At 43.1% G+C, this 24,071-nt stretch overlaps 1 protein-coding gene across 5 annotated transcripts in view; it reads right to left on the minus strand.

Moving 5' to 3' along the window:
* Positions 1-17,635, minus strand: part of BICD2 (BICD cargo adaptor 2) — a 159,184-nt gene extending 141,549 nt beyond the window's left edge. For 4 of the 5 annotated variants that reach the window (XM_090021341.1, XM_090021343.1, XM_090021342.1 and 1 more), the window contains exon 1: positions 17,243-17,635. In XM_090021341.1, coding sequence (XP_089877467.1) covers positions 17,243-17,482 — 240 coding nt within the window. In that variant the 5' untranslated portion in view covers positions 17,483-17,635. Of the gene's footprint in view, positions 1-6,222; positions 6,332-17,242 lie in introns of all 5 variants that reach the window. The other variant, XM_090021344.1, reaches the window with a different exon arrangement.
* Between the last annotated feature and the right edge of the window lie 6,436 nt (positions 17,636-24,071).

Raw genomic sequence — 24,071 nt, forward strand, 5'->3', positions numbered from 1 at the left:
TCCCTTTCACATTCAGTGCCTACTATAATACAATGCTACATACTTTTCAGACAAAGCCTAACATTATGTACAGTACCACAAAGCTAATACGCAACTAACACAGCATGGCACTGTGCAGCAAGCAAGGAGCTTAGGGCAAGAGAAGCACGCCAGTCAGAAATGCCACATTCTAACAGCTGACCTTGCTACACTTGAGAACAATGAAAATAAAATGAGAAAATATATTCTTTTTGAAGCACACTCTAAATACAATGTCAACCTTAACAGTATCCCATACCTACTGTGAGAAAATATAGGATAGGCTAGGTTGAAAAGAGTGGGATAAAGGACCATACTCAAGTAGAATAGGCACAGTAAACCACAGGGTCAATAAATGCTCTTTACAAACTGGTTCCCACAATTCCAGTAGCTAAGAACCTTAAAATCTATTAAAGTGCTGTAACAGCTTTAGCAGGGAGAAAGCCATGCTGGAACAGCAAAATTCCAAGACGCATTCTCCAGCTGCAGTCTAACACACTGATGGGAATGAAAGGACTGAAAGCCTTACTATGTTCCCTGCAATCTGTAACAATGGGAAGGTCAGAGGGAACATCACACCAATTTTTATGTTAACAGGCTTTGCGTTGCAAATGAAAAGTCCATTTGCTTGAACCTCCAATAACTCATTTATGTTTTAGAGCATCTGGCCTCCCAGGCTAAGTGTAGATAACAAATGACCTCGAACAGTAAACAGTTAGGCAAACCATATTTACATGCAGTTGTCAGGATGGCTCAGCACCTTACAAGCTACAACTATTACATTTAAGTTATGAAACATTGTCCAAGTGTGGTGTATATCCTTCTCCTGAACACAAAGGTGGCCACAATTTTGATTCTGTAGGTAACTATGAATCCTTAAGAGGCAATGCCTCTCTTTCCTTTCTCCACAGAGCAATAAAAATCATCGGATATCTGTGGGATCATGGTACAGGATACTACAGTAAAAGCTCTGTTATCCAGCATGAGTGGGGAATAGGGGGTGCCAGTAATCTAAAAATGCCAGTTACTTGAAGCAGGAGTTTTTGGCCAGATGGGGGGGGGGAGGGGAGAGGGAAGGATGGTGGTGGTGGCTGCACACAGAGCAGAGGGCAGGGCAGAGCACGGGTGGCAGTGGCTGCATATTGAGCAGTGGCAGTGCAGGGCTATTGGTGGCAGTCGCCACGTGCAAACTCCGCCTGCCCCCCGGACAGAAATTCCAGTTAGTAGAGTCTTCTAGTTACTAAAATGCCAGTTAACACAGCTTTTACTGTAATGTTTTCAAGTCCATTTCTGCTCCTCCCTATACACAGCAAGTATCCTGGGAACACTAACCAACAGAATGAAAAATGTGAATGCTGCATTTGATAATGATTTCACTCACCCAAGTCAGCTCTGCTTGTCACCATTCAAATCTATTTTCCTTGGGGCTTCAACAGAAAACATGCATCCTTGCTCTCATGTTCTCTCTCCTGCCTTTTATATAAGGACTTGAGACAGAGAGTAAGGACACATTCCAGACTTTAGTTCTCTAGCCCTTTATAAGCCACTGGGTTTGCTACCACTATCCAACTACAATGTTGATCTTTAGTTTGACAGAGTGAGTCCTAGCAGCAGGAAGATAGTGAATAAGGCAAGACTTGTGGCAGTCCCACTTTATCCCCAAGTCTTCTGGTACTGAGCCCTACACCCTCTTGCCCACTGCAGGACCTAAACCCTAGGGTTACCTAACATCTTAGACTTAGTTGTTACCCAACTGACATAATCCTAAAATTAACTAACAAGCCTGTAAGGGTAAAGGGAGAGTGAACAAATTTGTATTCATTTACAGCTTTTCTGGAATCCTTCTAAGGATCTTGAGCTTTGCTAACAATCCATTTATCCTCAACTATGTGGAGAAAGAACAGCAAAACATATGGGAAGCAGTTCAAAACCACCAAGAAGAGAAAAGTAGGCTGGTAGAAGTAAAAGAAACTTTAGTGAAGGAGCAGCTAATTTAAGACCCATTCCCAGACTCTTTGTACAAGACAATGATAAAAGTATCACAGCAGTGAGAGTCTACATTCCACCAATCACTCCAAAACTGAAAAACTGCACAACTCATGTACTAGGTTTGGTTAAACCTAGAACCCAGACACTTAAGCCTTCATCAAATACTCATTTTGCCTAAAAGTAAAAGGAAGAATCTCCACAGCACAGCTTGTGGCTACGAAGCACAATATAAAGTCCAGGATATATAAACAATGTAAGCAGCTACACAGGGAAAAAAAAAAGAAGTTAAATGAGGTCTGTTTGCTTTGTGGTAACTTATGTTTGCGCTGTGGTATATATAGTCTGTTTGATGGACTGTTCTGTAAGAATACAGACACAACGGGGAGGTAACAGTCAATCTCTGAATTCAAAATAACTGACAAGCCCATTGACCCAAGACTGTGTGCGCTCTTACAGTTGTATATATTAAGTACAGAGCATTTCCATTATCCTAAAAGGATACTGGAAGAAGACTCCACATAAAATTACTTTCAACATACTTAATCTAGATCAGTGGGAATCAACCTTTTTGGCAGCTATGCCATCGAGCAAATCCCCAAGTGACACTCCAGTGCCCTTTCCCTGCCTGCTCCATTACCACATGCCACCTGCAAAAGCTGCCTGTCTGATTTGTGGCATACGTGCCACAAGTTGACCACCTTTATTCTGGATAGTAATTCAACAAATCATTTAAAAATGCACCTACATAGGAGCCATCTCACTTCCTTAGAATTACTCAAATGTTTTAGCACCTAAATTGTACAAGTCTGGGAGAAGCCTCTGAATTGTACAAGCCTACTTGTCACCTGAGGATGTAGGCTGTAGCCTACAAAAGCTCATGCCTCTCTGAACAAAGTCTACAAAGTGCCCCCATGCCTGCCTTCTACCTTGAAAGGGGTGGTCAACTCGTGGCACGTATGCCACAAATCAGAGAGGAAGATTTTTTTACCTCCTGATTTTGCTGCTTCACGGCAATAGGCCACTCTTTACCCCTCACTTATACTTTGAATTGCAAGTACTTTGAGAGACGGAGAACCTAAATTAAACTCGATTTCCCCTTTTCTCTCCATAACTGCAAAGTGACTCATATACTTACATTGCTAGATTAATTGTAATGAACAGGGAAAAGGACCCTATAGCTATAGTATAATTAGACATGTAAACTAAAGTGTGGTTTTCAACTGTCTGTATGTTCACAACAACAGCAAAATTATGAACATGGAAGCTACCTAAAAACTAGGAAAAGCATCTGGCAACTGAAACAGAAGTTTTCACTGTTGCTAAACCTCATATTTTAATCACCAAATGTGGTAGTATTTTCTATTTGTTTTCAAATTATTGGGTTTTGAGCTAAAGGTAAAAAACCTTTGCTTCTACTGAAGAAAAAAAAGTGTCTCCAGATTTCATAGTTAAGGAGAAAGCTTTTAAAAACACAGCTCAAAGAATAGAAAACAAATAAAAAATCTAAGTTCTTAAATTAAAATTAGGGCTGACTCATTTTTTAACAATTGGGACTGGAAACATATTGCAGATGAAGCAGCAAGCAGGGAAAAGACAAAATGAAGCTGTTGTTCCCTTTCTTCAAATAATCTCATAAAGGAAGCAATCCTGCATCAGAAAGCCCCTTGATACTATGCATATCTATCTTAATTACATGTTCTGTTTCCCCCCAGCTTGTGTATTATTGCACAGCAATAAAAGAAAGAAAGAGCTGGAGGTTTAGAATGAAATAAAAATAAGATTTAATCTTTTAAATTCAATTAGAACAGAAGCTCAAACAAAGCACCCTGTGTTTATCTACGGCCATATGCACATTGGGAAAGGGATAAAGTGCCTTTTACTATTCACCATCTCTCTTATAGTAAAAGTCTTGTATGGACAAGGTAGTTCTACTTTTCAAAATGTTAGCTGGTCAAAGTCAAATGTAGGCTCCTTTCTGCTCAGCATTCCCAGACCTTCAACCAATGTCTCTCTCTCTCTCACTTTCCCACCCCCGAGCTTTGCTCCCCATTCTTATTACCCTAAATCCCTCTTCCCTCCTTGGAGTTTGTAGGACATGACAGTTCAGTGGCAGTGAGGGGAGAGCAGGAGGTATGGAAATAAAAAGAGAGAAGGATTTTAAGGATTTCCCCACCATCACCCTCGCCACATCCATACACTCTTTTTTTTAATTTTCTTAAATAATTCTTTAATATTTTTATGCAAAGAAAATAGAAAATTCAGTTGGCCTATGAAGAAGCTAAGTGTTAAACACTGAATTCAGACATTACAGTACAGAGTAGTGCTGCTTTAAGGGACAAAACATAACTGGAGAACCACCAAAAAGTTATGATTGAGCTCCAGAAAGACACTCATTTCTAAGCACAGATGCTTTGGAAAGTTTGATTCATAAGTTAACTTGCAAGAAAAAAAATAATCATTCAGAAACGAGTAAATAAAAATTGAAACAGCTGCTTTAAAAACATCTTTAAAAAAAAAAAAAATTCCATGTTGCAGAAAAGGCCGTTTTCCAACCCATCCCTCACCTTTATAGCTCCAATGAGAAAAGTTTAAGCAGGCCAGATGGGAGTTGCACTGATAGCAACATAGACTGGCCAAGTCTAGAAGCAGTTAAGAGATCCTGTTATGATGCACAGCGAGCAAAAACATTAATAAAAACAGCCTTCCTTCTTTTCCCTACATCCACTCCCAAGAGGGTGCAGAAAGCCTCTACAAAAAGAGATTGATTTCTAAATCTTAAAAACGAGTTCTTATGAAAAGCTTTAAAAAAAATACCTTCTTCAAATGTGTTTTCTACTGATGACGGCCCTTTTCTTTCTTTGTATATACAACACACATGAAAAAAATATAAACAGAACTCAAGTCTGGTAGGCTGTCTGTCAATACTCAGAACAGAGCTAAAAAAAATCCGCACAGATATAGCAAGTAGGTGAATGACTGAAATACAAGCTCAAAATTATTCAGTGTACACCTGTATCCTGACAGCATTCAATAGATTTTTAAATCGCATATAATGTTTGTTTGAGAGAGAAAAAGTCATGCTTAAAATGATTAGGTTTGATCTGTTCAAAGAGACAACCCAGTGCAGTTCACCAAGGTCACATTAAACAAACTAAGCCTATCCATCCACTCAGGCCTTAACTGCCTGCACAGTACCACAAATGTAAAAGACAACATGGCTAATCTAACAGACTGCATTTCAAGGAGTCAGAATGATACTTATGCAATTCTTGATTAGAGTTTGGCTTTGAATATATTTTTTTGGAATTTCCAAGTACAATGCTCTTCCTGTGAATTTGTAATTCCAAAAGACACAATCTCAACACAGACCTAAATGAATGATTTTTAATCCAGGATTAAAATCCAGTACCACGTCAGATGCATGAAAATCTCTTTCCCTCAATTTATACTCTTACAAATTTAATGAAGGAAACAGCCTTAATATTCTCAGTGAAACAACAGAACAACTCTATTAATTTATTATAAATGAAAGATACAAGATTCTTTCAAAGATGTTTTTGTAACAAGCAAATGATCTAAAGTCCTATAGTCATCAGAACCAGTCCAAGTTCTTTTAGCCTTCATTCATATGTGGGAGTTCCACCCACTGCACTGGTTAGATTTTATTTAAACCAGCTGTGTTCACAGACAGCTATTTTTAAACGTTGCCTATAAAATATTCCCAACTCCTTTGAAATAGAAAGAGAGGGGGAAATAAAGACAAAAAATTATTGCTGCAAGAAGCAGAGAAGAACCCAGACATCAGTAATAATATCTCATGAAACATCCAAACAGCTCTAGCTTTCCCCAGTGAATGCCAAGGCACTATTCCAAGAGAATCTTAATACAGAATCTTTGTATTGCCATGGAGTAATGAAAGAGGGGGAAAGGCAACAGCTATACAAGTCATTAGATTTCAGGATCTGTCTCTGTTCCCATTAAATCTCCCATGTTGTAAGTAATTAGTGCTCAATGTAGACTTCACTTTTTTTTCCCCTGTTTCTAGACAAGTTGTGACAAAGGAGCTTTAAAAGTGTGACCGTAACATAAATGAGCACGAGGAAAAGGGCAGGATTTCGCATATGCATGTTTATACAACTACTTCAGGAATATGAAATGTATCTGTAAATTTAGTTGTTCAAGCACATTTCTATGGGCAAATGCATCAATGCCTACTGATTTTATCATTAAGATCCCTGTGTCTGTGATTCTTCTGTAAAAGCAGCTCTTGGAGTCATGGAATTCTTTCATTTCTTCTTCAAGTTCTTCTCCACAACCATGAGAGCTAGAACACAAAAATAAAAAATCCTCAGATTTCTTAGGTCCCAACTCATGTATTTTGACCACCTGGGATTGGCAATATTGCCAAACCACTCCACACACAATCAAGGTTTTGCTTGTGCATAACTGAGCCCCCTTGCTTCAGCAGCAATTATCAAGTATGTGTTTCTTCATGAGTTTCCCACAAACTATAAATAAGCTCACAGTTTTCCTATACACAAGAACAGTACTCAGATAGACCCCAGATGCCACTACTGAATATACTGCTACAAAAATTATGACACCACGCGGGTCTCACTGAATTCAATTGTTTGCAATTCATGAAGTAAGAAATGTTTCTGGGTCCAGTTATGTTCCCATTGAAGTCCCTGCCGTATGCAAATGTATAATCAGAAGTTAGAGACCTTTCTTTACAGTTACTCAGGGCTGACCCCTACACCCCAGTACAGTCCATATGCGTTCTGCCACCGAAGTGAATGGAAGGGATTGGGCTCCTAGTCTAGTCTATTGGAGTATAGAGAGAATCTAAGCATTGATGCTTCTTTTTCTTTAAGAAATGCTCATAAAGAAAACAGAAGCCAAGTAATTTAGAGGCAAGTTTAATTAATAGTAATAATGTTTTAGCTGTAGTACAATCTACTGTGTGCCAAAGGAAAACCCCACAATGACACACCACAGTAAACAGCCCTACTGTATCAGGGCAGTTGTCAAACTTCACCTCAAACCACATGAAAACCAGAAAGTTTAGTTAACTCACTAACATTATTTAAATGCAGGTCTTGTGTGGCTATCAAGTATGCTTTGTCATTAAGATTACTTTTGAAGTATACACAAGACAAACTTTTACATGACAGGATCTTATTCATCTTGAAAACCAAGCATCCATTCAAATTAAATATCCATATTGTTATCGGAGACCAGAAACCCGGCTGACAAAAGCTAGAGCAGTCAGATTTGTTTAAGATCACAAAGCTTATCATTCTAATATAATGGAAAAATCAACACAGTATTTTACTAGAGAACAAGGACAGTACAAAGCCTACCCCATGGGCACAGGCATTTCAAAAGGTAGACAAAAGGTTTTCATTTTCTTATATGTTTAGTCACACTAAACATGTTGCCGTATTCAAGATGCAAATACTTATGTAGGCATGGGGGAAGGCTGCAACTGCAGCTGTAGAATATACCATCTAGTTGACTGACAGCAGAAGAGCCAACACATTTTTTGGTAAAACATGGGTTTGTACAATGAGAAACTGATACCACAAAAGAGGGCCACAATATTTGAGATTATGGGGGAATTCCCTACCAAACAGAATTAGCTCTTACAGTTTAATTTCACAGCTTGAATTCAGCATCAGAAATGTCAGAAATATATCCATGTCAAAACAGAAGAAAACCTGTATTTGAAATTAAGGATGTACTTTTTATTGCAGTATAGTTGAGATAATTCAGTTCCTATCACTTGCTTCCAAATAATGAATCCAGTCTCACATACCATTTGAAAGAGATGGCTATTTGGCTTTAATGTTTTAATTTGTATTGTACTTTATAAAATATCCATAAAGTGGTCAGAATAAGTTTGCTTGCACAGCCATGGGGCAAAGCAACCTATGTGCCAGAACCCAAGTAATGTGCACGGGGAGCGCTTTAATTAACACAGCTCCGAGCCATGCTAATTAAAAGCACCTGGAGCATTACGTGCATTAGTGTCCCCTTGCTGAAAAATGGCAGCAGGACACTTTGAATTAAAGGTTGTTGAAGGGGGACATTAATACACATGACACTGGAGGGCATTAATTTCCACGCTTCAGCAGACTTGATCAAATCTGCTCCAATGCACTGGAATTACAGTGTGTTGGAGCAGGCTCCCTGCACGTGTATAAGAGCCTGTACAGTTTATTAAAGCTCAAAGAACAAACAAGAGCATGCCACAGAGAGGTGGAAAACTCACACCAGATACGGGGTATCATAAATCTTGCTATGCAAGTTGAACAGTTTTGACATAAGTGAATTTACATAAGTGAAATCTGGCAAAATAACCCTTTACCTTCACAAGTTATATAATGAAACAGGTAACCACCAGCTTTTTTCTGCCAGCTTTGCTATGTAGAGGAATCCCAGGCAGCCTGTCTACTAATTCAGTGCCATACAAGCCTTTTTATGCATCATGAAGAACAGAATTAATTCCAACCCCAAAGAACTACCACAGAACCCGAGCCACATGTGACTCCACAGCCACAAGTTAAGCATTCAAGGGTTCTACCAGAACAGAATTTCTCCTCCGGTAATTGCAATCCAAAGTCTTTCCTCACCACAAGCTTTCAGCACATCATGAGACTTACCATGGGAGCTAAGAGAGAACATTCAGTGACAACGTTAAGCCAGTAATATTTTGCAGTTACTTTTTAGTACAAGAATTTCCTTACAGCCAATCATAAGCTTTTCCAAGCCCTTTTCCAACTCAAATGAAAAGATTCTAGCTTCTGAATGTAATCCCCATCTTAAAGACAACTGTTGTCAAGAACAAAGGGAGATAAGTGACTTGTCTGAGATGGAGGTCTTTGGCAGAGCTGAGAACAGAACATGGGAGTCTTGAGTAAGTCCCAACTTCACCTGCAGTCTCCTTTAACAAAAAAGGGCCGCAGATCAGAAAGAGGAAATTTACAAAGTGGTTTCCCTCTGTCCAAATATATCAAGGACAACATACACAAGCTTTGCTCCCGCATTTGTCTTAAGGTTTTATTTTTTTTAGAATCTCACTGAAAACACAAACAACATTCAGGAAGAGCCTCATTTAAAATCTACTCCCATTAAAAAAAAAAAAGTAGTTATACTCATCAATACAGAGCAGCCCAGCAGTCACCAAGAATGGTAAGGATTCTGACCTTGAACTAGGACTATCCAATGTAACAAACACCTCAGGTGCCTAGGAATCAATGACTATGGATTCATGCTCACAGGTGAAGGGGCAGTATAAAACATACCCATTTATTCTGTGGTATTATTGGGGAAATAAACTCATCCATCCACTAAGTCTATAGATTCCTTTGTATGGAAAACCTCTGCCAAGTCAGTCAAACTACACTAGAGATTGCTTTCAAGTGTTAGAAGGTAGAACTGGTAGTGGGGAAGGTGGGAAACAACACCTGAAAATTACTGAAATATTGGTGATGTTGCAAGAATCATCTCTGACACTTAAGAAACTAGTGAAGTGCAAAAGATGAAACTGAATGCGAAGATTTTTTTTCCAGGGAAAGATGCAAGAGCAGGAACTCATAGGGCAAAGCACTGTGGGAGAGCAGAGGCCTTACCCTGCACAACACATGCAATGTACAAGCAAAATGTTCCAGTCTTTTTAACTAGGAGTTATGCATGCCGAAGGACAGCATGACTGGATGCCAACCTAGGGTACCTGGGTACAATGCAAAGCAAAAAGCAACTATGGCACTAAGCCAATGTAGCCCATGCTGAACTTTGGCTGGCCCTGGATCCAGAGCTGTAGACTTAGCCCCCTCTCCAAGCATTTGGACCTTAGAGCCAGAACACACCAATTTCCATTTCAAAGGTTGAGTAGAATTTAGAGCCCACCTAATTCCCTTCTGTCAGGCCCCTACTTAACATTTCTGCTCTTTGGCAGGCTATTCAAATAATTGCTGCCTCCCACCCCAAACTCTGACTTCTAACTTCAAGGTCAGCCTGGATCGAATAAGGATGTAAGGACATAATCTGCTGCATATTATACATTTCTCCTTGAGAAGGGAAAACGAAGCCTGAGGGTGGGGAGGAGGAAGAGGAAGAAAAGAAAAGAAATGAAGGCAGGAAAAATATCAACAGTTACACACTGTGCCAGGGCTATTTTCTGACTGGATCAGACCAGGTCCCAACACTCATTTGGATGACAAAGTTTATTTATGTCACTTCCCTCTGCTAAAGTTTTATAGATCATATTTCAAATCCATGCTATATTCCTCTGTTGCTCGGTTACCAGCACTGAACAAACAATTCTCTGCATTCTGCCAAAAGTGGAGAAAGAAAGCAAACGAATGCCTGGAGGATGAATCACCCACTGGAAGTCATCTTATGGCATTGCAGAGGAACTGATTACTCATAACCTCACATACTGTGGGGAGAAAGGGGAAATGGTGAACCTATTAACTCCTTTGCACTGCACTGCTCCTCTGCCCCAGCAACACATTTAAAAAAAGAAAGGGGGCATTTCCTTCCATGATGATTTCCGTCTAAATGAAAATTAGAGGCTCATATATTCACTGGGACAAATTCAACCCAACACGATGCCCTGGAAATCAGCAGTTACAAAGCCAATGTGCTTGGTTTAGTATTTTTCAGAACAGTAGATTCAAAAATATGAATTGAAGCTTGAAAGTGAATGAGCTAAAGGCTCCATTATATCCTGTCCACAAAAACAAACAAACAAATCAACAAATACACAACAGCAAACCAAGGAGGAGAACATGCCTATACCCCTTTGCTTATAGGCATCCCAGCATTGAACTACTAGGGAGTTCAACCAATCAGAGGCAATTCCAAGCTCTAAAACACAGAGGTCCAAGAAACAATAGCAAGATAATATATGTGGGAACATCCCTACCCCTCATTGTTTCAGCCTGGTTCAGCCAAGCCCCTACTGCTTCCAAGGGAGCCTTCCCTATTCACACCTGGGTACCCCAATTACTCTCCCTAAGAAAACTTAAGCATGCAGCAGATATTTGTTTCAACCCTAGTCAACCCTATATACAGCTACACAGGGAGCTTTTTGCCAAGCCACAATCCAGAATTTGTTACTATTAAGTATCCTTATGTGGATTTGTTGGCAAAGCCTCAGGCCAGAGACCAGTATGTTCCTAGCATACCCAGGAACCCAGTACTGTGCAGAACTTCTGGCTGCTACAGTAATGTTACAATAAATGTTGCATTAACAGAAATGTTAGCTATTGTTCACCTGTCAAGGTATCTGGATAACATGCAGCCCATGAGCAAATCTAGCAACCAAGTGCAAGGAACCCTACTCTCCTTACTCAAATATGCCCACAGACAAGATTTTATCCTAATACGTCCATATGCTCTTGGATTAACGCTAGAATATAGACTTTGTTTTGAGTGGAAAACATATTCCAATTTGTCCAATGTCTCTGTACTGCATTAAATGAAAACTTTCAGGTAAGACTAAGATAATGTTCTTGGCCTTGGGTCACTCTTAATGCTCCACCACCCTACCCCCCACAGCTCAGCTCCTCCCAAAGGTCCTTTCTACAGAGCCAAATATTTTCAACATCAATTTTATGGATGAACTAGCCAATTGCCCATCAAGAATGACCGGGGGGGGGGGGGTGCACACTGGGATGGAGTGCCACCACCTAACGCCCCATGCTGCCACTGTTCTGCCTCTTGCAGGGAGCAGGGTGGGGGAGCTGAGGCCACCACTGCTGGCCCTGGCTCCCCCACTCTCTGTCCGGTCCTCGGTGCCACTTCAGAACCATGGCAGCGCTCCCCCACACTTGGAGCAATTTGACTGGCTGCTTCCGTCAGCCAATCAGAGTGAAAATAAAGCATGACAGACAGGCTTAGGCTTTTATAATATTAGAATTGCTGAGCAATAGGAATATGATGAAGGGTTCTACATCTATCTTGTTTACCATAAAAATATTTTCAAGAGGTTAATCTAGAGCAGTGGTTCTCAAACTTTTCTGTACCAGGACCCATTTGTAACATCAATGACCAGTCCCAGTAAACAGAGTAGAAAACAGACCCTCAGCCCTGCCAGTGTCCCTCACTCCCAACCCACAGCCCCCTACCCCTGCTGGTACCCCCCACTCGTAACCTGCTACTCCCCGCTCCCAGGCCCTAGCCCCCACCGTGTGGGGCAGGGGGGAGCACGTGTCCCCTCAGATTTGTGTACCAACAGCAGGTATGAGACTGTAGATTGACTGGACTGGCACAGGCAGGAGCTGCCTCTGTGGCCCAGTGAGCAGGACTCAGCATGAAAGGGCAAAGCAGGGCAGCAAGATTCACTGGACCTGGGGGGAAGGGAGGCGGCACTGCCCTTACTTGCTCCCGCTGCCAGCTACTTGTATGCCAGGCCGCAGCGCTACCCTGCCTCCATGGCCCAGACACCACAGCCACTCCCCTCAGGCCTCAGCTCTACCCCAGAGAGGAAGTGGGATAGCAGGCAGTGTCACCTGTGTGCCCCCTCCCAACATCATCTATGCCACCCTACCCCCCCTCCCACAGACTTATCTGAAGGAAGCTGCGGAAGCTGTTCTGCACACTGCCTGGCTGCCACATTAACATGCATGTAGTACCCTCTGCCTGACCACCCTCCACCCGCTCCCTCCAGCCCCAAGCAGCCCTTTGCAGGCTGGAACTCTGCTAGCCCGCATGGGGAAACACACTGTTTCCCATGCTTTTCTCCTTTAAACAAGAAACCATTTTTTAAAGTTTGTCCATGACCTTTTCATATATAACCCACTTCAGCGTTTCTCAACCTGAGTTGTGACACAGATCTACAGAATGTTAGTATAGGAACTTAAGTTTTGGCAGCATGCTGCCAAACTGGTTGCTACCTTCAGCCCTACAGGATTCTCTTTCTCCAGGAATAAAGACATGCAAGAGAAGCAGTTTTTCTAAATCAATCATGACAACGCAGTTGTCCATTCAGTTACAAACATGTCACATCAGACCTACAGTAAGCAATTTTCTTTCAGTTAACTGGTTATTTGCTTTAAAAAATGAAAACTGGTTTTATGTTTTTCCAGAACACACTGCCAATTTAACACTTCATAGAGACCAAGATTCTAGTCTTTCCTGATGCTATAAACATACCAGTCATTTCAGAGAGAAACAAGGTACAGATCACTAGATCTATAAATAAAATGTGTACAAAAGTATAAACACTGTCACTGTATTTGGAGCCATGTGCTGCGTTTCTCAGTGGAAAACTATAGTTTTCAGTCTGGTCTGTGTAACCCAAAACAAACAAGCAAAAAACACCATACACAATCTGATCTTTGCTCATATACCATTTCAACGGGCCAACTATTTCAGTAATCAGCAGAAAATTTCTCCATTATTACACAATTCCCTGAGGCTTGAACAATATTATACAGGTAAATTAATTCTTTGCTTTCTCTTCATGTATCTGGCACCAACTAAATATGCATTAGTCTGCATACACTGTTTGGGAGAAGGAGCATGCAGTCTCTTAAAAGGGGAGACTGTAGGATATAATTATTCATATTCAATGACATGGTCCATATTGAACATATTTAAATATGAGCTAGAGCAGTGGTCAGCAATCCCTGGCACATGTGCCGAGCATGGCACACAAGGCCATTTTGCTTGAAGCACCACTGCCAGCCAGCGCTCTAAGGCCAGGCAGCTAGGAGGCTGCAAGCCCTGCTTCCATGGGCCAGCTGTAACTGGGAGGCTGCAAACACCTGCTCATTGGGCTGGGACCCAGTTTTATTCCCAGTTCTGCCACCAGTTTCCCAGATGACCTTGGGCAATTCACTTCATTTCCCCCATGGCTCAGAAAAGAATAGTGACATCCTTGATAAAGTACTCTGCCACTGACATGTGGGGAAAAAAAAAAATCACTATTATTAATATGCTGAACACCCTTCTTAGTAGCAGTATTTCAGAAACTACTTTATTCCCCTTACTAACTGAAACATACTTATTGAAATTGGAGCAATCTCATTGCCTTTCTGAATTTACAATTGATCAAAATGTTAAAACAACATGGATTAAGTTCCATCTCCAAATAAATACCAGTACTACATAGCCAAATCCATTATACAAACCAGACAAGAGTTATATGAACAATCATACTGAGACAGAGCAAGATGTGGCAAACACACATGAAGTATATCTTGCAACATGCAGCCTGATCTTCAAATGCTCAAGGCACACGTTATGTACAAAACCACATCCTGCTTTACCTTGATGCCAATATACTGTGCCTATCTAGGTTTCTATATGATTTAAATTGTTGGGGGGAAAACTAAGTAGATGAATTTGTCCAAGAACAGATTTTTGATTATGTGGTTCAATTTAGCCAGGCAGTTCACAGCACAGAGAACACAGGAGGGAACGCAAAACAAGCTGCTTTATAAAAACAGAAAGGGTTTTCCTGTTATTTTCAACTAGATCTTGAATTTCAATGAGGATTTGTTTCTCCATTTACCCTTTCTTGTCTTCCTAATACAAATGATTTATTATACTTCCATGCAGATTTTGATACAGCAAGGTGCTTTCAAAAATGTTTTATTTTTGTAATGCATTTGCCTGTCCTCTATATACAACATCATTTGCATGCAGCTAAGCTCCTTCATCACAGATCTGAATTTTATTAACTGAGCTTTAAACATTTCAGGGACATATTACTGATACACCACTGAAAAGGCAATTATAACTTGGTAGATAAAGGGAAAGCATTAGAAAAAAACTAAGGCTGGCTTTGCATACAAGGAAGACTATACCATATTAGTTGGTTGGGAAATGATTCTTGGTCTCACACACAGCTGTAACTGTCCCAGAAAAGCATTAAATGGATTGCAGTTCACAGAAACTGTGATCTTACCCCTAAAGTTCATTTCAGTCAGTAATCTCTCTAACTTTTTATAGAACAATAAATCAAAGTGGAGCAAAAGAGAAATGCAGAACAAATTTGCATATAGGAACAGGTTATATATCACCACACTCAAAACTACGTTGATGAAAGTTCACCCAGGGCTCTAGCCCTCACTATAAATGGGAAAGGAAGGATGATGCCTTGAAGGGAAGGATTGAAGTGCAAATCCCAAATGTCTGCACCACCTGAATACTCTGAAGTACAGTTCTGGAAGTAAAACACCTTAGCAGTTGTATACAAGTTAGGGATAAAACTAAAGAAGCAACCATGCAGCTCTATTAGTAACACCCTATGCATTGGGAACATACTGGCCACACAGGTTATCAAACCTCCAGGAACAGCATCAGAATAGCTTGTACCTTGGGCAGACCATTCCTCAGAAGGCTGCACACACCCCATTTACTTGTGCTGTGAGCTGTCATCATGAGGAACACTACCACACTCAAAAAAATTGCAAGTAGATGAAAGTCACCCCTTCAGGGCTGGGACCTTGTCTAGCTATGCACTGAAACATCATCTAGCACAAAGCCAGGAGCCCCATAATCTCTGAGGGCTCCTGTCAAAAGTAATTATAGAAAAATACCATTGATTTGATGTGTTATGGAAGTGAGTGTGAAGGTGCATTTAGAGCAGGAGATGAATGTAGGCCTCAAAAAGTGGGTCATCTTTCCATCTCCCAAAACCCTGCTTTCCTCTGATGCAAGCTTACATAACCCAAAGATTAATTTCCTCTAAATTCAAGCTTGCCATGTGGCAGATCTGATGTGTAAAACACTTCTAGTTAAGCCTGGGAAAACAAAGTTACATAAACAAAACAAAATCCCCTTCCAAGACTGCTCCACGTGCATCTGCTGGAGAGTTAGTACGTCCTAACAAATTCCAGATTCCAGCTTCACAACACAAGAAAACTACAGCAACTACATTTTCCCCTGACCAGCAGGGTCCTTGAGCTGTTCCTGGGACTGCCTGCATGTTAGGTCTTGAGATAATTACCACAGGATAGACACATGGACAGACACACATACGAAAATCCTCCAAAAAATCAGACGCAAGAGGAGTGACTAGGCAACCATGATTTTTGTCTCTGCTCCTGAAGATTTCAACAATATGCTGCAATTCTTTAGCCAGTCTTTTTTAACCTGAATCCTACAGCACCCCCCCCACAGCCCAACCCAGCAGGTTTGCTCTAGTGCAGACAGAACTCAGGAGGCAGGTCCTACTGCCAACTCCCCCACAGCCTGCTGGGTGACCTTGTGGGAGTCCCTTCACTGCTCCGTGCCTTGGCTTCCCCACCCAATCCGTAAAGCGACAGCAAAGATGTCTCCTCTGACTACTGATATAAAGGACTATGTAAGGGCTAGGTATGGTTATTCTGCAAGGATGGGAAAAAGCTACAAGGGAACAAAGAAAAGATCAGAATTAATCCATTTTTATGAGGCTCCTTAGTGGCTCCCTCACCTCTTTATCAAACTTGCATTCTTTGAGGGCTGCTCCCTATATAGGAAAACTTGTACCAGCTAAACTTGAAATCAGCTCAGGGACAGCTGTACAAACTCCCAGTGCAAAACACATTTAACTTTAAACCTACCCAGGTTATGTATCTAGGGCTTCTTACTACCAGCATTAGATAACGTTTGAATGATGTTGTAACCACGATGGTCCAGGAGTTATGCGAGAGGAATGGACCGTTGGGAGGGCCGGGATGAAAGCTCATCTGCATCCAGTTGGCCGAATGAAAGGCACCCCCCGCCACAGTCCTTGCCTGCTACCAACACCTCAACGTAACGAAATGCTAATCCCTAATCATTCATCAGTCAGTCTAGGCAAGAGGAAGAGAAATGGTTTACTCAGAGGTTCACGGGAAGCAGGCCAGGGCCCTGCGTGCTCAGCTGTTTCGGTCTGAACGGGGCTCATTTTGAGTTTGTTTTTAAAAACGGATGTGAGCTGAAAACCAGCGGAACCAAACAAAATGGGACCCGAGCGGCCCGGGGTCCCGAGGAGCTGCCTGGCTACAGCCCGGTGTGACGGCAGCGAAATGCCTGCAGCCTCCCCGCGGGGCCGGGCTGTCACCGGCGGTCGCGGGCGTTTTCCGGCCCCGGCCCCGCGCCCTTCGGGGGGAGAGGGTTGGTTTTTAACCAAGGACCTCGCAGAGGTGCCAAGCCCGGCGGAGCTCGCCACCCCGGCCTCCCCCCGTCGCAGAACAAGGCTGCGAACCTCGCCCGTCCTGCCCCGGCTCCCGGCGGGTGAGGGCGCGGCGCCCACCTCCTTGAGCTGCTCCATCTCGGTGCGCACGGTCTCGTACTCCAGCTCCAGCTCCTCGTACTGCTGCTTCAGCTGCTGCTTCTCCTCCAGCACGGCCAGCCCGTACTCGGCCGCCTGGATCTTCTCGCGCGTCGTCTCGCCCAGCTCCTGGAAGAGCCGCTTGATCTCGCCCCGCAGCCACTCGGGCTCCGACTCCATCACGAGCCGCGCGTACTCGTCCTCCTCCATGGCCAGCGCCATCACGGGGGCAGCGCTCACCGCCGCGGGGCTGCCATGGGCTGGGCTCGCCCCTCACGCAGCCGCCCGGTGCCCGCGGCCGCCGCCGCCGCGGAGCTCAACGCAGTCATTCAAACGGCGGCCGCCGCCGCGCGTGTTGCTGGGGATTGTAGTCCAGCCAAGCCCCGCCCCGCCCCACAATGCACCGCGCCCCCGCAGCGTTCGGGGTCTCCCGGCGGGGAGGGGAGGGGAGGGGAGGGGCGTGGCGGCGGTGGTGGCTGCGTTGGCCCCGGCTCAAGGGTCCGGCCGCGGCGGCTTCTCTAGGAGTCACCACGTGGAGCAAGGCCCTGGACCGTATCAGGGCCGCTCCCCCTCTTGCTCCAGGCTCTGACACTGCTAGAAATCGTGGGGATGAGGGGAGTTAGTCATGGTGGGGGCTCCCGCTATGCCAAGTGGACATGCCTGCCTACTCAGTGAGCACCAGTGGCGTACCTCCAGCCTGAAGAAGTGCTTGTCAGGCTAAGCACATAGTTACTCTGGCTGATTTCTTTATTCATGAAGACTAGCAAGCATGGCCATTTTATACACAAACAAGAAAAATGTTTTCTGAAGACTACAGTCACAGGAAGACCCCTCCATGAAGAATGATTTGCATTCAGAAACTTGTCTGGCTTATCCCAAGCATGCCATCAATAAAAGGTACTGCCCCACCTCCAGAGTCTGGCCCCTGCAAAGATGGACACGGGTTTCTAAAAGCAAACTGTCCCCATGTAACTGCTTGCTCCTGTGGGGCTACTAGTGGGCATTGGTCTTTGTGGATTAAGGGGCCAATATGAACTTTCAAGCACTTATTCAGATGTGTAACTGTTGAAATCAAGGTGACTGCTATGGAGGTGAATACCAGGCACATTAATAAGGGTTTAAAGATTGAGCTAGAAAGTGGGATGGGCAGAGATTCACAGTTGAGGGCTGGAAAGGACCTTGTGAGATCACTGAGTCAAGCACCCCCTGCTCTGAGCAGGAAAGACTGCTGGGGTCAAATAATTCCAGTGAAAACAGAAGGGAAGAAGGCCAGAAAGGGAAAGGAAAACCAAGATAGCCAAGATGAGAAAGTGCATTTGCTTTTCAAGGTGTGCATGCTTCTTGAGAGTTCTGTTTTTGTTTGTTTCAAAATGAAAGCTGTTATATTGCATCATGATAGAATTACTTGGTTACAAGAATCAATCACAGTTATTGCACTGACAGAAGGCAGGGTGTGGCCCCCAGAGACACTTTCATAGGTGACAACCTACTTAAATGATGCTTTCATAGCATCTGATGAAATAGGCATTTTGCCTGTGGAAGCTTATGTTTCTCTGAATGAATCAGTCTGTAAGGTGCCACCCTGCCCTGCCTTCTGCCTGACTTTAGACTAAATAGTTAACTACCCACTCTGTTAGTTATGTACTGCAAAGCTTCACACATTTTTAACTTTTGCTCACTCAGAGTACTTATTTACTAATGTGACTATTTTAAATTTAAAAAAACATCCCTGAATTGTCTCGGCTGAGACTCTTATATCTTAGAAGGTGATTGCTATATTACTACTTTTAATATAATTAATTCTTCTGTCACTGATCTCATCTGTCTCTGAAGTGGATAAGCAGGGAAGTAAAAAGATGAGGTTCTTGCTTCCAGGGTGGTTACAGAGTTACAGGGACAGAGTATATAAAAGGAAATTGCGGGAGGCTTTGCATGGGAGACAATTGGGGACAACAATATGAAGAAATGTAAACAGTGTATGGAAAAGCTATTTGTTTGGTCTTGTTTGTTTTCTCTGATTTTTACATTTTTTAATTTTTTCAGAATAGGTATAGACACAAGGGGCAAAGGTGATTAATAACAGTAAGCGAGATGGAAGTACTCCCACAAATAGGTAACAAAAATTCATGTTGCCTTTTAAGACCTTGATCTGGTGGAAAAACATTTAAAGCACATGCATAACTATAATCACATGAGTAGTCCCACTCAGTTCAACAGAACTCATCTATTTAAAGTTGTGCACATGCTCAGATGTGTTGACTCTATGTAAGCTGTAATTGAGAACAAGCCTGCAAATGACTAGAATGGGGAAAGGGGGGAAAAAACAACATGTCAAGCAATAGAAACATGGGTAGGTTTCTGTAGCAGATCTTCACTGCAAGGTATTATGTTTTAAAATACAGGAGACAGTTCATGATTAGCATTTCAGAATAGCAATAGTACTCCTGGACCTATGCAGCTGGGCATGTGGCTCTGGACTTCAAAGGGTTGCAAACCACACTTGCAAACCCAACCTGCCAGTCAGACTATCAGATTTGGTTCTCATATTTATTCATTTAACTGATCTATGGTGGAGAAAAATCACTATTCCTACTGTACTTGCAGCTCTGCGTTCTGATTGTCTGGTTCTTGTAGAACAGATCACCAGAAATGATTATCTTACAAGAGCTAGATGAAGAATCATACCACTGCTTATGCAGAAGTGAGTCATGGTCATTCCTGGACAGACAGCTGGAAAGGATGCATATCATTTTACAAAAGCTACCTTAAAAAGAAGTTAGCAAGTAAATTTGTTTATGACAGCAAACCTATTATCATAATTTTACTCACTAGCTATAGAATGTGTGTGAGTGCTTGTGTGTGCCCAGTAAGTCTTCTACATGCTGACAGGAATACTAAAACCCCTTCTTTTTTCTAGTATTTCAAATCCACAACTCAGTGGCTGCATAGCGTTCTCCAGCTATAATTTGGGAATAAAAGTATTTTCCTCCTTCCTAGGGTTCTAGTGGGGCATTAGCACTCCAGACTGAGGCCCACAGGTACTACAAAAATGGGGGCTTCTCTGCACCTAATATAGATTTTTGCGTAAGGCTTGATAGGCTCATGCAGAGGGAAGTACACAATGCTGCACAAGCAGCCTCCTTACCATGTTAATACCACTTGAAAAAGGCAGCACTTTGCAGTGGGGAAATGTAGTCAACTAATGTGGCAAGGTCCCTTACAATGAAAGGCTGAATGTTACCAAAAAACAGTAAACAGACCCAGTAATGAGGTAATTACTCTCCCAATTAGAATTAATTAACGTATAAGACACAATGAAGGGATAAACAGTCTGAGCCAAACTCTGCTCTCAGTTGCACCAGTGTGAGTGCGTATCTCTACTGTAGTCAGTGGAGTTACTCCAACTCTCCACAACTTTAACTAGGAGCACAGCTCAGCCCTCTCAAAGTCACTTGGAGAGCTTGTCCAGCTTGGTCACTGCTTCACCCTCCTTTGCTGAAGCTCAGTATTTCAACTCCATCAGAAATAATTGGTACTAAATTGCTAGGTAAAACCCGAACAGTAAAAACAATTACCTGTTTGAGCACATGGGAGGATTAGAACATAAAACAATGGCTTTGCTTACAGCTGCAGGGCCTATTCAAGCACTTTTATCTTCTACCAATCTATAGTCATCCTGATCCACTTTGGTATGTATGAGAACATATAGATCCCTTTAATAAAGTCTTTAATGTCTGTGAATTTAGCCTCACAGTCATTAGGCAGCCTTGGCTAGTATTTTGTTAGGGATCATGTGCCAACCCCAGACTCCACAGGGCTCACATGGAAAGGCTGTATTTTGTCATGTGAATTCTGATGTATCACCCTAATCCTCTTCCCTTTAACAAACTTGCCTGGATCTGAAAAATAAAAAGTGATGTAATCAGCCTACTGCAATTAACCTAAGTTTCTTTTGTTTTTAATTTAAAAATGTTGCAAGAATGTTGTTAGAGGTGTATCTGTTCCAGTTTGGCCTAAGCCAGAAAACATTGACTCATCTGATACATTGAACATTTCAAGATTTATATATATTGCCAGTTATGTTTTTCCTCCAAATGAGTTCCACATATCCTACAGAGAATGGCCAAAATCCCATAGCCATTCTCTAGCCAAACTAAGTGGGCCAGTTTCTGATCTCACCCAAGATTTACATTGGTCTAATTAGCTCTATTGACTTCAATAGTCATTCTAGAGTTATACCACTATGGGCACCTAAACACATGCAGGGAGGCTGCTCCAACATGCTGTAATTACAGCACGTCAGAGCAGACTTAATGGAGTCTGCTTGTTCAACATGCTTTAGTTAAAGCTTCCCCACCACCATTTTTCAGCACGGGGATGCTGATATACTTGACACTGCAGGCACTTTAATTACAGCAGCTCTTGGAGCCACTCTAATTAAAGCGCCCCCCTCCAGACCACATGTATAAGTGCCCTGTGAGATTAGGCTGTGGCGCACTGAATATGAAGGTCCTGCACTGTCACACACACATTAAACATGCATCTGTTTGCAAACCATACTACTTACCATTTTTCCTCTCCTGGTCTACATTCCCTCTCAAACTACACAAGCTGGCAATTCCAGAAGCAGCATGCACAGCTCCTCACTGACAAACAGCTCTGCTTTTCACCTGTCCAGCAGGGAATCAAAGGCAAAAATGGCCAAGGTGGTAAGTGCACACTTACTGCCCTGAGGAACACAGGGTTTTTCCTGTACTTAGATTCACAGGTTGTAGGGGCTAGAAGAGACCTCGTAAGATCATTGGGTACAGCCCCCCTGCACTAGGCAAGAAAAACAACTGGAGTCAGGTGACCCCAGGGAGGTGACTATCCAGTCTCCTCTTGAAGATTTCCAGGTTAGATGATTGCACCATCTCTGGAGGGGGTTTATTCCACAGTCTGGACACTCTGGCTAGGGACAGATATTCAAAAAGCCCAAGCCTGAATTGATTCAGTCTCTGCAGGTTAGTCTAATTTCCAGAGACTTAACTGATTTGCAAGTGGACAGACATTCACTTTTGAATCAAGAAATGCAGGCACATGCCTGCAGTGGCTCAGGCTAGAAGCCACGGAGCACTAGAGCAAGCCCTCCCTTCCCTTCTACAGAGCTGAGAGGGGGGCATGGCCAGGCCCCAGCAAGATGATATGATTTAACCCTGGATGATATGGTTTAAACCACCACCCTGCCTGCAGGATGTGCCTGGAGGGGGTGGGGGAGAAGCAGTCCTTACCAGGTTCCCCTCCCCTTGCTGTCCAAGGGGCAGGAGTGTTGCCAGACCCTGGCCCCCATCTAGCACTCTGAAGCAAAGCAGGAGTGTGGGGAGGGAGGACTTCATGCATCTGTTGTTCCAGAGAAACTGGAGATGCACACACAGACACCTCTTAGCATTAGCTAGCAGGGGGCTGATGTAGCCAGAAGCCAGCTGGGGTCCCTGCTGTGGGAGAGGGGGGATCCCTGCTTGATCAGTGAATCAGGGGAGGATGGGGCAGGGGGAAGCCAGGCAAACACTGCTGTGCCTGCAGTCCCTCACCTCCTTCTCGGGTCATTCGGAGCTCTGGCCAGGGAGAAGAAGGATAGGGCCAGCCCTGCTCTCTGGAACAGACAGCCCAGCCCAGGGTTGAAAAGCATGTTGGGATGCCAGGAGGACTCTGATTTAACTTAAGCCAGGAAAGGGTCTGGGACAGAAGTTCCATAAACCAGTTTGGCCCAAATCAGTTAAGTCTGATACTATGTTCAACCAGGTTTATCTTAAACCAGTTTTGGCCATTTTGAAACTGGTTTATATGCACTGAACTTCTTTTCTGTTACAGGTTTAAACCAGTTTCTGATCACTTAAACTGGTTTGTGTGTAATGTCTGTCCCTAGTCCCTAACTGTGAAAAAGTTTTTCCTAGTGTTAAGCCTGAAACAGTCTTCCAGGAGTTTGTGGCCATTGCTCCTGGTTTTCCCCAAGGGTGCCCTGGCGAACAGTTGTTCATCAAGCCTTTGGTGCATTCCCATGATATAGCAGTAAGCTGCTACCAAGTCTTCTCTCAGCCTTCTCCTTTTTAGGCTGAAAAGGCCCAAGACCCTCAGCCTTTCCTCGTGTGGCTTGCCTTGCAAGTCTCTGATCATACAGGTGACTCTTCTCTGGACTCTCTAAAGGTTTTCCACATCCTGGTTGAAATTCAGTGCCCAGAACTGGGTGCAGTACTCCAGTTGTGGTCTCACCAATGCTGAGTAAAGTGGAAGAATCACTTCCTTGGTTTTGCTTGAGATGCATCAGTTGATGCATGCCAGAGTATTGTTTGCGTTACTGGTTCCAGCATTGCACTGATGGCTCATGTTCATACTATGGTCTGTTATTACCCCTAAGTCCCTTTCAGTTGTGGTGCTAATCAGTTTGGTGCTACCAAGCCTGTAAGTATGCTGGGGATTGTTCATGCCCAGATGGAGGACTTCACACTTCTCAGTGTTGAACTTCATCTGGTTCCAATCTGCCCAACTTGCCAGCCTGTCTAGTCTGCCTGTATCTTCAGCCTATTTTAAGTGTGACTACACTTCCCCATAACCTGGTATCATCTGTGAACTTGGCCAGTGAGCTCTTCACCCCAACATCCAAATTCATAGTTTCATAGTTAGTAGGGTCAGAAGGGACCTGAGCAGATCACCAAGTTCAACCCCCTGCCATGGCAGGAAAGAGTACTGGGGTCAAACGACCCCTTGACCTCCAAGATAGGAGCCAGCACCACTTTGCTTGGAAGTTGATTCCAGATCCTAGCTGCCCTGACTG

The sequence above is a fragment of the Crocodylus siamensis genome, chromosome 11 (assembly GCF_052110815.1).
Source record: "Crocodylus siamensis isolate JL-2025a chromosome 11, ASM5211081v1, whole genome shotgun sequence".
Classification (NCBI taxonomy): Eukaryota; Metazoa; Chordata; order Crocodylia; family Crocodylidae; genus Crocodylus; species Crocodylus siamensis.